The sequence below is a fragment of the Schistocerca serialis genome, chromosome 2 (genome assembly GCF_023864345.2).
Source record: "Schistocerca serialis cubense isolate TAMUIC-IGC-003099 chromosome 2, iqSchSeri2.2, whole genome shotgun sequence".
Lineage (NCBI taxonomy): Eukaryota > Metazoa > Arthropoda > Insecta > Orthoptera > Acrididae > Schistocerca > Schistocerca serialis.
The window spans coordinates 597,875,975-597,890,766 of NC_064639.1; the positions used below are offsets into that span (position 1 = coordinate 597,875,975).

The following is a 14,792-nucleotide window of genomic DNA, read 5'->3' on the forward strand; positions in this document are numbered from 1 at the left end:
TGCTATATTAGGAAATTCAGAAACTTTAAACTATGTACCATGAAGAGTGGTATTATACTGTTACTGTCTTGGTACAAGAGCATACTAAAAAAATTGAAGTTGAGTTTGCAATGTCATTATGTCAGTAACAGTATGTGAGTCACACAGTTGCCTGTAAAATTCTGACAACATTCCAGATTTTTTGAAAATTGCTTAGAAGTATAGCTGACAAGACTGGAGAAGTTGCAGAAAGGGTATTTTTAATACCCTACATCTAAAGCAACCTCATTTATCAAGAATGTTTGTGACTTAAGAAGTTATAGTGATAGGAAAACAAACATACACTGCTGGACTTTGGCATAATATAGTCTGTGAAAGAAATCAAAATGGCTATTATGCACAACTGAATACTCCATGACAGAAAAGTAACAACAAAATTTAAAATTTTGTAATCTACAACCTATGCTGTGACTCATCGGACACCATTTGGCTATTTAGTAGATTCTGGCTTGGGTATGACACTGGCTGCAGTTGAAGCTATTTCCATAAAGAAAAATGGATAATCATTACATATATTTTATCAAGTGGGGGATCTCATGGATGTTCCTCATGACAACATACTCCAAATGGGATGCACAGTAAGCTGTGAGGTTTATTCATCTTAATAATTTATTTAATTTTCTTTTAGTAAAAAGGCCATTATTTGAGGACATAATTCTATCTGATTTGGTTTGAGGTCTTCTGAATTTTTTGAACTGAAGTATTTCCTCCACCACTGGCTGCATATATTCACTGTAAATCCCACAATTACAATTTTGGCTGTAAGTCATTAAAATGTGATTCAGCTGGAACCAATAGCAAATGTTAAAGCTATGCATTTTGCTGGAAACAAACCTATGTACATTAGTTTAAAAATCAGATCTGATTACTCATACGAATTACTCTCATACTGAAACACAGCAACTACTAACAGGAGCAAAAGCAATAAAATCAATGTCAGCTTGTATGGCTGTTGTCAGCATTACTTTCACATAGATCATGTAGCACCTGCACACACTCCCACACTATATATACCATCACTTCCATAATATATGTTCAATTTATATCTGACGCATTCTCCCACAAACAGCACCTTCCCCCTCCCCCCATGCTTGCACGCACAAAACTTAGTCAAGAATGCTTTATTTCTACATCTACATCATTACTCTGCAAATCACATTCAAGTGACTGGTAGAGGGTTCGGTTCGGCAAGCCACCTTCACAATTCTCAATTACTCCAATCCCATATAGCGTGCGGAAAGCATGAACACCTATATCTTTCCGTACGAGCTCTGATTTCCATTATTTTATCGTGGAAATCGTTACTCCTCATGTAGGTCAGTGTCAACAAAATATTTTCACATTCGAAGAGAAAGTTAGTGATCGAAATTTGGCGAGAAGATTCCGTCGCAATGAAAAACACCTTTGTTTTAATGATGTCCAGCCCAAATCCTGTGTCATTTCAGTAACACTCTCTTCCATACTTCGTGATAATACAAAACGTGCTGCCCTTCGTTGAACTTTTTCAGTGTACTCCATCAATCTTATCTGCTAAGGATCCCACACTGCGCAACAGTATTCTTAAAGAGGACAAGTGTAGTGTAGAAAGTCTCCTCAGTAGATCTGTTACATTCTCCAAGTGTTCTGTCAATGAAAAGCAGTCTTTGGTTAGCCATCCACACAACATTTTCTGTGTGTTCCTTCCAATTTAAGTTGTTTGTAATTCTAATTCCTAAGTATTTAATTTAATATGACTGATTTATCATGTAACCGAAGTTTAACGGATTCCTTTTAGCACTCACGTGGATGCCCTCACTGTTATTTAGGGTCAACTGCCAATTTTCACACCACACATATATCTTTCCTATTCGTTTTGCAATTTGTTTTGATTTTCTGATGACTTTATTAGTCAATAAATGACAGCGTCACCTGCGAACAACCTAAGACGGCTGTTCAGTTTCCTAAATCATTTGTATGGATTAGGAGCAATAGAGAGGCTGTAACACTACCTTGTGGAATGATAGAAATCACTTCTGTCTTACCCGATGACTTTCCGTCAATTATTACAAATTGTGACCTTTCTGACAAGAAATCGCAAACCCAGTTGCATAATTCAGACGATATTCCATAAGCATGCAATCTGATTACAAGCGGCTTGTGAGGTATGGTGTCAAAATCTTCTGGAAATCTAGAAATACCAAATCAATTTGAAATCCTATGTCGATATCAGTCAACAGATAGTGTGAGTAAAGAGCTAGTTGTGTTTCACAAGAATGACGTTTTCTAAACCAGTATTGACTATGTGTCAGTAGAACGTACTCTTTGAGATAATTTATGATGTTCCAAAATCCTGCTGCATATCAACTTTAATGATACGGGCCTGTAATTTAGCGGATTACTCCTACTACCTTTCTTGAATATTGGTGTGACCTGTGCAACTTTCCAGTCTTTGGGTCCGGAGCTTTTGTCGAGTGAACAGTTGTATATGACAAGTATGGAGCTAAGGCATCAGCATACTCTGAAAGGAACCTAATTGGTATACAGTCCGGGCCAGCAGACTTGCTTTTATTAAGTAATTTAAGTTGCTTCACTACTCTGAGGAAATTTACTTCTACGTTACTTATGTTGGCGGCTGTTCTCGATTCGAATTCAGAAATATTTACTGTCTTCTTTCATGGAGGCGTTTTGGGAGGCTGTGTTTAGTAACTCTGCTTTGGCAGGACTGTCTTCGATAGTATCTCCATTACTATTGCACAGAGAAAGCATTGATTGTTTCTTGCCGCTAACATACTTCACATATGACCAGAATCTCTTTGGATTTTCTGCCAGGTTTCGAGACAGTTTCATTGTGGAAATTACTGTAAGCATCTCTTATTGAAGTCCACGCTGAATTTCGAGCTTCTGTAAAAGTTCGCCAATCTTGGGGATTGTGTGTATTTAAATTTGGCGTGTTTGTTCATTGTTTCTGCAACAGTCTCTGAATTGCTGCTGATACTATTTCTTTGAATTCAAGCCATATCTGGTCTACACTTATTTTATTAATTTGGAAGGAGTGGAGATTGTCTCTCAGAAAGGCGTCAAGTGAGTTTTCATATGCTTTTTTGAATAGGTATATTTTTGTTTATTTTTGGAGGATTTGGGGATTACAATAGTCAATCTCGTTACGACAACCCGATGTTCACTAATCCTTGTATCTGTTTTGATACTCATTATTAACCCAGGATTGTTTGTGCTAAGAGATCAAGTGTGTTTTCACAATGCTTTACTATTCGCATGGGCCATTGAACTAGCTGCTCGAAATAATTTTCAGATAATGCATTAGCACAATTTTAGATTATGGTTTGGGCGTACCTCAAATTAAATATGTACTTTTGCCAACATATCGAGGGTAAATTAAAGTCACCACCAACTACAGCAAGTCGGGTAAGTGTTTTAAATCAAACTCAAGTTTCCTTTGACCCTTTCAGCAATTTTATCATCTGAACTGGGAGGTCGGTAAAAGGATCCAATTATTATTTTATTCCGGTTGCCAACAATGACACCTGCCCATACTAACCCACAGGAACTATATTTCAATTTCACAACAAGATTAACTAACTACTAATGGCAACAAACATGCCATCACCAACAGTGTTTAGCCTGTCCTTTTGGAACACTGTCAGGTTTTTTGCAAAAATTTCGGCTTATCTCTCGCTTTAGCCAGCTTTCAGTGTCTTAGTGCAATTCAGAGGAATCTCCAGCCTACATTGTCGTATAACTGTCTGAGCCTCTGATTCAGACCCTCCACTTGGCTTTGTACCACAGGTCCACAACCAGTCCTGTCAACTATGTTGCAAATGGTCAGCTCTGCTTTCATCTCCCAAGCAAGACTAGCAGCCTTTACTACTTCTGTTAGCCAGAGGGAATCTCTTCTGATACAAAGTGACGCATCATTGGTACCGACGTGGGCCACCACCTGCAGTTGGCTAAACTCTGTGCTCTTAATGGCATTCGGAAGGCCCCATTCCACGTCTGGAATGATTCCACCAGGTATGCATACGGAGTGCACATTGGTATTCTTTCTTTTCGTAGCAGCCATGTCCCTAAGGAGCCTCATAATGCGTCTAACGTTGGAGCTCCCAATTATCAACTATCCCACCCTCTGTGATTGTCCAGATCTTGCAGGCTGAGAAGTCTCCTCTGAAACAGGACAGGCAATGGCATCTGGCTCACCGAGTGTCAGCCACACACAGCACCTGGAACTTGATTATCAGACAAACCGTGGAGGCCTTACATGCGGCCGCCTGGGAAGTCTTTCGCCGCCTGCTACACTCCGGGGCAACCTCCCACTCGACCACATGTGAGGGGTCAATCTCAGTACACTGATGAGGACCAATCAGAGGACTCTGATGTGCTGGACATCTATTGGATCCCATGGCCGGCCCACAACAGTGGTGCCCCATCCACTGCAGCCTCAAAGTGTGTGACCGAAGCCGTATCAGCCTGGAGCTGAGAGCGAAGTGTCACCAACTTGGCTTGCATCTGCACACAATAATTACAGTCCCTGTCCATACTAGAGACCGTGGAAAACTAAACTATGCAGATAAATGGACTATCAACATGTGCTGTGCAATACTCTTGTAGACAGTGACGGAAACGCAAGAACTGTGTCTAATAAATTAGATTAATAAGCAGCGATTCAAAAACCTAACTACCAAATCACATGAGTGAAACAAAATAATTCGCCCCTGATTAGGAACTTTTAATATGTCACAATCTGTTGACTTTCCAACATGAACGAAAACGTGAGAGCTATGGCTATTAGATATTAAATTAACACACAGAAACTCAAGAAACTGAAGTACTAAAGCACACAGATAATCTTATAAAATTAGCTCCTGGTTAGGAACTTAATGAAATTTTGTAATTCAATCTTTCATACAGATAGTTTGTATAATAAACACTGGCAAGAGTCAGACAAGTTCACATCTATTACACGTTTTTTGCCTTTCGGCAGTTGTGGGTTCCCATTGTTTCGTGTAATCACTGTGTAAGCCACATATCTGTTTCCTCTGGAATGTCAAACTTCATTATTATTATTATTGCTATAATAATAATAATTGATATAGACTTAAAACCAAAATGCCAGATGTGTGATTACATTAAATATACATAGTCAATGGAGAAAATGTTATTCAAAATAACACCTACAGAATTCTTTTTTAACTTCCTTTGTGCCAATCCTGTGACATTTGTTAAAACAATATGTGAACAACATTTTCTTGATTTTAAATACTGTCTTTAAATCATAATATAAACTGCATTTGCACATTTAGTAATAGTGAAAAACGTGTTCATTCCACATTATCTTAAACTCCAGTTTCCAGCACAACTGCCTTAATGAAGACATGCCTAACAAGTCTGAAATTACAATCTGCAAAAAAAAAAAAAAGGGGGGGGGGGGTAATGTGACTACAGCTTCCTTTTACAATTGTGGAATATTCAGTTAGTGGAAATAGAAAGCTATGACTCTATAAACAGTCTCCAATTACTCTGTCTATGCTTCTACATGAAGTTTAGTTCAATGTAATGCCTACAGCTTTACACAATAAAGAGACCCCTAAAATAAGTCATCAATGCTGAAAAATGCGTACACAAACTATCACTACAAACAGCACGACAACTTTATTTGTTGTTATTGACAGTAAATGAAAGTTTGCAAAATAAAATTCAGATGAAAAGTTAGTATAATTTACATACTGCAGTTGCAACAAGGATTGGCGCTTGACCAGACCGAAATCTTCTTAAAGCATCTTCTCGTTCATGCTGTGTGCGATCTCCATGTATTGAGGTTACAGGATAACCCTGACGATATAGGAATTCCTCCAGAGCATCTGCACCTTTTTTAGTCTCCACGAAAACAAGTGTTAAAGCATCTGTGGCTACAACAGAAAAGCAAAAGCATGGGATTAAGCAATCTCAATAATTACCTATGCATGATCACACCAAATATAGATTCAGCAATTACGATAATAAATATTCAATTAGTTCTTAAAGTGAATGGAAATCTTATTTTTGTTATAGCTTCAACTGATATTCAAAAAAAATATGCACATAGTGTTTTAGCTGAGGAACTGATAGAGTAGGAGTCAAGACAAACGGAAGGGCAAGGAGGTGAGGTGGGGTAGTTAGACGAAGGGGGGGGAGAGAGAGAGAGAGAAAGGGAGGGAGGGTGGGGGGCAATTAATCAGTTGGAATGATGGAAGAGGAGGAGGTGGAGGAGGGGACACAGTTGCGCATAAATGACAGAATACTCTAGTCATGCAGACAAACATGCGCCGTGACAGTGGCGCCAACTTGGGGGGGGGGGGGGGGGGGGGGTCTAGGTACTTTGTGCCCCCCCAATATTCAAACATGCATTTCTCACCGTTCTCACCCCCTTCCTCATCCTTTACGGGGAAATTTGTCAAAACTTGCACATACACTTTTGCATAGTAGTATGTAATTATTATGTAGGAAAAAAATACTGATTTTACGAGCTATTGCATATTCCTTTCTGCTACTCCTCCAGCCTCTGCATATGACGAACTGTCTTGACAGGGTTTGTCCCCTGCATCTGTGTTATTCGCACACCTTTACTGTACGGAGGTATGCGGGGAACGAAAGCTCACCATGAGCTCGCAGCGCTTTGGCTGCTAGGACGAGCTCCACTTCCTCCCACAGCAGTCTGCTGGCAGCTTGTAAAAGAAACTAATGAGCAATAGTGACACCGAATTTCATGGTGATCGCTAGAAGGACTAGGTAACGGTAAAGACTCTTCATTCATTTTTGTAAATTCTATTGACAACCACTAGGTACAACACCTCACAAATCAGCACTGGCTCCAGAGATTTTGCCACCCCACACGAACATGTCAAGTGCCCCCCCCCCCCCCCCTTTTTCGACAGTCAACTTTTCCCACAATATATTTCATACATGACACCTTATTTGCACATATTGCACTCATTCATCTCTTTGATGTGAATATATCTAAGATCAAAGCAGCAGTCAGTGATACATTTACAGTGCAAAACATTTTAAGGCATTTTTGTTGGAGGAAACGTTTCTTTTGTAAATTGGAGCACACTGTTTCTGTACCATAGATAATTTTCAATAAGACCCTCGATTTTATAAAATTTGTATTTCCAATTTATTCTCACATTTCTTCATTTACGCAAGATGGATTTGCCGTCCCCAAAAATCTGCCGTCCTGGGCGATGGCACTCAAATCCTTAAAATCGAATGTCAACGTATTTAGCCAGATTTCAAAAGAAAAACTGACACAAATGAAAGAAAACCGAGCTTGTTTTCTAAAAATCATATCTTCCCTCCATTATTTAGCAGTGCAGAGGCTTGCAATACGTGGGCATACTGATGAAACAAGTAACTTTGACAATTTATTACGCCTTCGATGTGAAGATAACCAGCTACTTTTAATATGGCTACAGTGCGAAACTTACAAATGGACATCCCATGATGTGCAAAACGAAATTTTGGTCATTTTAAGTCTTACACTTCTTAGAATATTATTGGAGGATATCAAGAGTGCAGAGTATTTTGCAATAATAGCAGACGAAACAACATACATAGCTACCAAAGAGCAATTTAGTATCTGTATAAGATTTGTTGATGCTTCGCTAGAGATAGAAGAATATTATTTAGGGCTATACTCAATACAAAGTACCACAGCTAAGGCTCTGTTTGATATTATCGACATTTTAAGATGATTTGATTTGCCTCATCTAATTGTAGGGGCCAATGCTTTGACGGTTCAGCTAACAAGGCTGGATTATATAATGGTGTCCAGATAAAGTTTATGGAAATGGAGAAGAGAGCTATGTTTGTGCACTGCCTTGCACACTGTTTAAATTTAACACTACAAGACACTGTGAAAGCAGTTCCAGAATGTTGAAACGCATTGAATGTTATGAAGGACTTAATACATTTTGTTAGAGATTCACCTAAAAGATTAGATCTTTTTGCTCACCTGAAGGCAGATGCCTCTACAAATTTGAAACCACTCTGTCCTACAAGGTGGGCCGTAAGATACTTGGCAACGTCTTCAGTTTTGTCCAACTATACTGAACTTCAGGATTTTTTTTCTAAATGTTTCAAGAAATGACAATTCAGACACTGGGGCCAAAGTAAACTGCTTTTTGATTAATATGCAGACACATGATTTCTTTTTCATGTTATCACTTTTGGTAAAACTATTTGGTCACATTGATACCGTAAATACAGCACTACAGAGGAAATCCCTACACTTAGAGGTGGTCAGTAAGATGATTTCCACTCTTGTAACTTCTATTAAATTTATGAGAAACAATTTTGAATCAGTCTGGGGTGAAGTAACTTCAAAATGCCATGATATGGATGTTGATTCCCCAAAATTACCCCGTAGAAGGAAAGTCCCTAAGAATTACGATGATTCCATCAATTCATCTGTAGAAACATTCACTGAAGTATGTGACAAATATAGAAGATTGTATTATGAAACAATGGATACATCCATCAGCTTCTTGGAATTATGGTTCAAAACTCAATCATTCACGTTCGTAAATCAAATTGAACAATTTCTTCTTGGTGATAAACATTCATTCATTTGATATTTTATCTTTCTACGAATCAGATATAGACAAAGAACGCTTGCTTCTCCACCAAAGCATGTTTCATGAGATTACCCAAAGTAGTGATTCTGTGAATATTAGTTCGTTGGATGACATAGTGAAATACCTAAAACAGGAAAACCACCTGTTTGGCATAGTACCTGAACAAGTGAAATCCATATGTGCAGTGCTGACGATTCCGGTAACACCCTGCACCACTGAGCGATCTTTTTCTTGTCTGCGGAGGGTGAAAACGTATCTTTGTTCTATAATGTGGCAGGATAATCTTAATGTCATCGCCCTTCTCAATGCCCACAGAGATGAATCAATGAAACTCGACCTTTATGCCATATGTGACTAGTTCATATGCAGGAATGATCTGAGGAGGAGTACACATGCCATCAAAAATAAGGTATGTTTCTTCAACTTTATTTATGTATTTGTTTTGTACCACTACTGATCTATACTCCGACTGAAATGACATTGTGATTGACGTTTCAGTGAGTCGAGGGGTAGGGGCTAGTCGTCAGCCAATCTTAGTTTGCATGATTTTCAGCTGTTTGCATTTTTCATTATCCTCACAATCTCTTTTTGTATCTTGAAAGTTGTTATGCTGTGAGGGGAATTTCCCAAGAATATGATAACTCAAAAGGGAAAGTATGCGTGTATAATACACCTCTCTCCTTCAGCACTTGTGTTGTTCCATATAATTCTCATTGCATAGATCATTTTAGATAGCTTAGAATTTAAGAATGTGATGTGGGAATTCCATTTCAGATTGTCTTGTAAGTAAACAAAGCAATTTCGTTTCAGTGTCAATTTTTTGGTTTTCCAAAGAAATATATGGTTTTAATGGATTTTTTTAAGGGTTAATCAGTAGCTTATTCCTCACAAACCACTCTGAAATCTCTTCATTTGTGACTTCAAGCATACAGCCTAATCAATACACTGGTGCAATCTGCAAATAGGACTGGTTTGGAGTGTTGAACATGTAGATGGAAACTCAAAAGTTATCTGTCAAATGTAGTACCTAATAAAATTATTCTTGCCCGCCGCCACCCCCCCCCCCCCCCCCACAAAAAAATATTTTCAAGTTGGAGCCTCTGCGCCGTGCCAGAAAAACGTGTGCTGCGCTGCATGGCCAGAAGTGCGCGACACTGCCAGAAAATAAAAACGGAATGGACAGAAAAACGGCAAAAAGTTTAACTGTCAGGAAATCCCGGGCAAGCACCTACAAAAGAAAAAATGGTTAAATGTTGTAGTCCAACTTGTGATGATGGATGTTCTAAAATTGTGTGTTCTCATTTTCTTCAGACCCCCACGAGAGAAGTGAGAGAAGGTCACGTCTATGCTAAAGATGGACTGCCAAGGTGAAAGGTGCATGGGATGGGCGGAAAAAACATAAAAACATGGGCTGAGGGTTGGGTGCGATTGGGGGGAGGGGGGGGGGGGGGGGGGGGAACTAAGACTGTGGGTGGTGGGATCAACGAGAGGGGGGTGGGGGGGGTAGAAAAAGAGAAAAAGATGTGGTGTATAGTGAGAGGGTGGGTAAGTTTGTGGTAGTGAGGAGGGAAGGAACAGAATAGTGGCGACGAAAAGGATGGGGCAGTACTGAGAGAAAGGCTGGAGAGGCTACCATTTGCAGTCAGTCACATCAGAATTCAATCACTAAGTACATACTTTATATATCTGCAACCGTTAATTAAGAATGTAATTACTGTTAACATGGGGATTCAGTTACTAGTTGCTGAATTCTAACATCCATTTTTGAATTAACAGATAGTTGAATTTTGAAATTTAACCTAGTAACTCTCAAAAGGAATCTTATATGTGAGTATTGTATTGTATTTTTTATTGGTCCTGTTGTCTACATACCAGCTTATGCATAAGACATTGGACAAGTTAAGTTATAAATATACAGGCTGAAAGTCATTTCAAGGCATACATAAGGTTACAATAATACACTTTACACGTAAGTATTTATATAACACATTTCATAAATTTAAATATTCTTCAATGGAGTAAAAGCATTGATGCTGTAAATATGACTTTAGAGATTTTCCAAATGTATTGATCTCAGTGATAGCTTTTATGTTTTCAGGAAGTTTGTTATAAAGCTTAACTCCCATGTGGAAAGTACCTTTTTAGCACAGTGCTGTGCTGATTTGAGTAATATGTAAGTTTCTGTTTTGTCTGGTAAAGTGCTCGTGTATATCACAGTTTTTTGCAGTCTCCGGTCCTTGCGTATTACATTTAATTTAAAGAACAAAAGGGTTTCCATAATGTATACACATGGTAATGGAGGAATACCAGATTTCTTAAACAGGGGTTTACAAGAGTCTCTAGGCTTGCAACCCAAACAAGATTCTAATGGCCCTTTTTTTGTAGTTTGAAAGTGCTATTAGCTGTTTTAGAGTTTCCCCAGTAGGTGACCCCACATCTAAGATGAGAATGAAAGTACGCATGATATGCATTCAATACTGTTTTCTCACTACAGCATGATTTTAATGAACAAAGAAGGTAACACGTTTTGCTCAGTTCTGCATTGAGATACTCAATATGCTTATTCCATCTGATGTTACTCTGCAGCCAAAGTCCTAAGAATTTGGTTTCAGTATTGTTACCAACTGGTTCGTCATTGACAGAGACTGATGGGATAAACATGTCCTTGTTAGGAGCATTGTGGAATTTTAGAGCAATGGTTTTCTTACTGTTTATTACAAGCTGATTACTCTGTGCCCAGCTGCAAAGTTGTTTCGTGAACATGTTTACTGTCTGCTGTAACTGTTCATCGTCGTCTCCTTTTAGTAGAATCGTGGTGTCATCTGTAAATATGATTGTTTTGTGTGCATCAACATTTAAGCTTAGATCATTTATGTACAGAAGAAACAGAAGGGGTCCCAATACTGATCCTTGAGGTACACCACATTTAATTTGTTTACAGTCAGATAAGTGATTAGATACAATTTTTAGTTCAATATTTGTGTGCTTGATGCACACTGCTTGCATACAATTAGTCAGGAAGGAACTGATCCACTTGTTGGACAGACCTTGAATACTGTATCTTTCTAGCTTTGACAGCAGAATTTTACGGTCCGCCATGTCAAAAGCTTTTGACAAGTCAATAAAGACTCCTATTGTTTCCTGTTTTTTGTCCATCAGGTTTAGTATGGAATTTATGCACTCAGACAGCAGTTGTTGTTGACCTGTTATTTCTGAATCCATGTTGTTCATTACATAGGATGCTGTTTTTATTTATAAATTTCATAAGTTTCTCATACATAACTTTTTCCAGTACTTTAGAGATGCAGGAGGAAATTGTGATGGGTCTAGTTATTTACATTGTCTTTATCCCCCTTTTTATATACAGGAATAGCTTTTGATGTTCTCAACACATTGGGGAAAGTGCCTGCCTGAATTTAGCAGTCGCATAAGTGTGTGAGTACTTCACTTAGGTTTGATGCGCTCTTATTTAACATTGTTGCAGGTATACCATCAATACCTGCCGATTTGGAATTTTTTAGTCCTTTTATTGCTTTAGCTACTTCATCTTGTGAAACAGAACTAATGTACATTGATCCTCCACATGCATTTCATTTTCCTGGGTGCTCTTAAAGTTTGATTGTAACATATTATCAGCAACACCTGTGAAAAAGTTGTTAAATGTGTTGGCTACTTCTAAGGGATTTGTTACTTTTTTATTTTTATGTGATAGTGTTATATTTTTGCAAGGTTGTCTGTATTCTCCATATTCTTTTTATATAACACTCCACAAAGCCTTTGATTTATTAGCTGAATTATAAATGATTTCATCATTATGCATTATTTTTGCTGCTTTTATTACTTTTCTTAATATTTTGGAGTATTTTTTATAGTATGCGCGTACTACAGGTGAGGATTATTTTGAGTTACATATTTCATGAAGTAGTCTTTTCTTCTGGCATGAAACCCTTATTCCCTTTGTGATCCAGCTGTTTGTTCTAGAGTTCCGCCGTATGGTTAATGTTTTCAGTGGGAATGCAAGTTCAAAGAAATGTGGGAGGTGGAACTCGCAGACAATGCTTTCGAACAGTAACTGTAATAAAAGGGTTCCAAATACAACTTAAATTCACTAAGAATCACTAGAAAAAGCATTTATTATAAATAGAAAATTTTGCAAGTTACCTGATGGTACACTCAGTAAATCTAGCAAGAATGAGCGCTTGTCATTTTCCGCAACCCAATAAATTTTTTGGGTAATGTTTTCAGATGTAGAACCAACGCGACCAACTGCTAGGAAAATGTAATTGTCCAGAAAATCCCGGGCAAGCATCTAGAAAAGAAAAAAAGATTAAATGTTTTAAACCAACTTTGTGATTATTTATCTTCTAAAATTGAGATTCAAACATTGCGTGTTCTCATTTTCTTCAGAGCCTGAGGGAGAAGTGTGACAAGCAGAGAAGGTTAGCTCTATCCTAAAGATGGACTGCCAAGGTAAATTAAAAGGTATGGGTTCAATTGCCACTCTTATGCGATGCTGGCAACAATTGCCACTCTTATGCGATGCTGGCAACAATTGCCACTCTTATGCGATGCTGGCAACAATTGCCACTCTTATGCGATGCTGGCAACAATTGCCACTCTTATGCGATGCTGGCAACAATTGCCACTCTTATGCGATGCTGGCAACAATTGCCACTCTTATGCGATGCTGGCAACAATTGCCACTCTTATGCGATGCTGGCAACAATTGCCACTCTTATGCGATGCTGGCAACAATTGCCACTCTTATGCGATGCTGGCAACAATTGCCACTCTTATGCGATGCTGGCAACAATTGCCACTCTTATGCGATGCTGGCAACAATTGCCACTCTTATGCGATGCTGGCAACAATTGCCACTCTTATGCGATGCTGGCAACAATTGCCACTCTTATGCGATGCTGGCAACAATTGCCACTCTTATGCGATGCTGGCAACAATTGCCACTCTTATGCGATGCTGGCAACAATTGCCACTCTTATGCGATGCTAGCAATTTATTTGAAAAACCCTTTAAGTATAGGCCATACATTGCTCTTTAATGCAATTATCTATTTTAACCTGTCCTGTCAAGGTCACTAACTGTGTTCAAATCACTTGTTAAATGCAGCCAGGTGACTAACGTCGACAACACGCGCACATGCACACTAGTACCACCACAAACCAAAGATGACTTACATTAGAAGTTATTGATAGTCAAAGTAATAATCAACAAGTATCAATGAGTGGGTTAGCATGAACTCTGACCCTCTATTTTTTGACAACAGAGCAAAATTTCACACAGAATTTAAACAGAAACCACCATCTCTATTTATAATGTTACTTACTAAATTAATTTCAAAGATTCCTTAATAACACTATCCCTATAGCTAGAAGTGCATTCCAGAATCTATGTTGTTATACTCCATAGGATGACCGGTGCCAAGACAGTGTTCTGCAATGGTGAATTTGCTCGGCAGTTGAAGATGTCAGTGCCGCTTATGCCTGTACACTGGTCCTCAACAGTACTGATACTCTAACCAATATATGACATGCCACAACTGCAAGGACTACAGCAGGCATCCGCCTTATGCAAACTAAGATCATCATTTTACAGAACCTAAATGGGCCTTGATTTTAATGGTGATCGAAAAATACACTTCACATCATATTTCCGCAAAATACGATCAATGCTGTTCTAAATACTCCCAGAATAAGGCAATATGGCTGTAGACTTTGGAGCCACCTCATTATTATTAGCTGAAAAACTGAGGTTCCGAGATTACATGGACTCTGTTAAACAAGATACGAAGCACCCCTTCACATTGAGTCAGATAGTGACAACTGTTATCCCACATATGTAAGTCTGTGTGAGCAGGCTTTCTACAAACAGCATGTCCCAACATACCATCCGTCTTCCTCATGACCAATACATCAAGAAAGGGAAGACCGCTATCCTTTTTCATCCTGATCATGAAAAAAATATTCGGCTGGGTTGCATTCAGAAATGCAAGGGCAATGCTACCGTTGTTTCGGACAAGCAGGGTTATGTTCAACAGATGCAGTGTGAGCTGTCTGATTCAGTGTATCGGAGGATTGGTGCTGGCCCCACAAAAAGTGTTGAGAGAATGCCTAACAGCCTTCTAAAACA

General features: G+C 38.7%; 1 protein-coding gene across 1 annotated transcript in view; it reads right to left on the reverse strand.

The window, feature by feature from the left end:
• LOC126457626 (ATP-dependent RNA helicase DDX3X) overlaps positions 1-14,792 on the reverse strand; it is a 166,355-nt gene that overhangs the window by 81,037 nt on the left and 70,526 nt on the right. Inside the window, exons 9-10 of the mRNA XM_050094097.1 lie at positions 12,807-12,954; positions 5,758-5,939 (exon numbers count right to left, since the gene is read on the reverse strand). Of these exons, the coding sequence (XP_049950054.1) occupies positions 5,758-5,939; positions 12,807-12,954 (330 nt within the window). The remainder of the gene's footprint in view (positions 1-5,757; positions 5,940-12,806; positions 12,955-14,792) is intronic.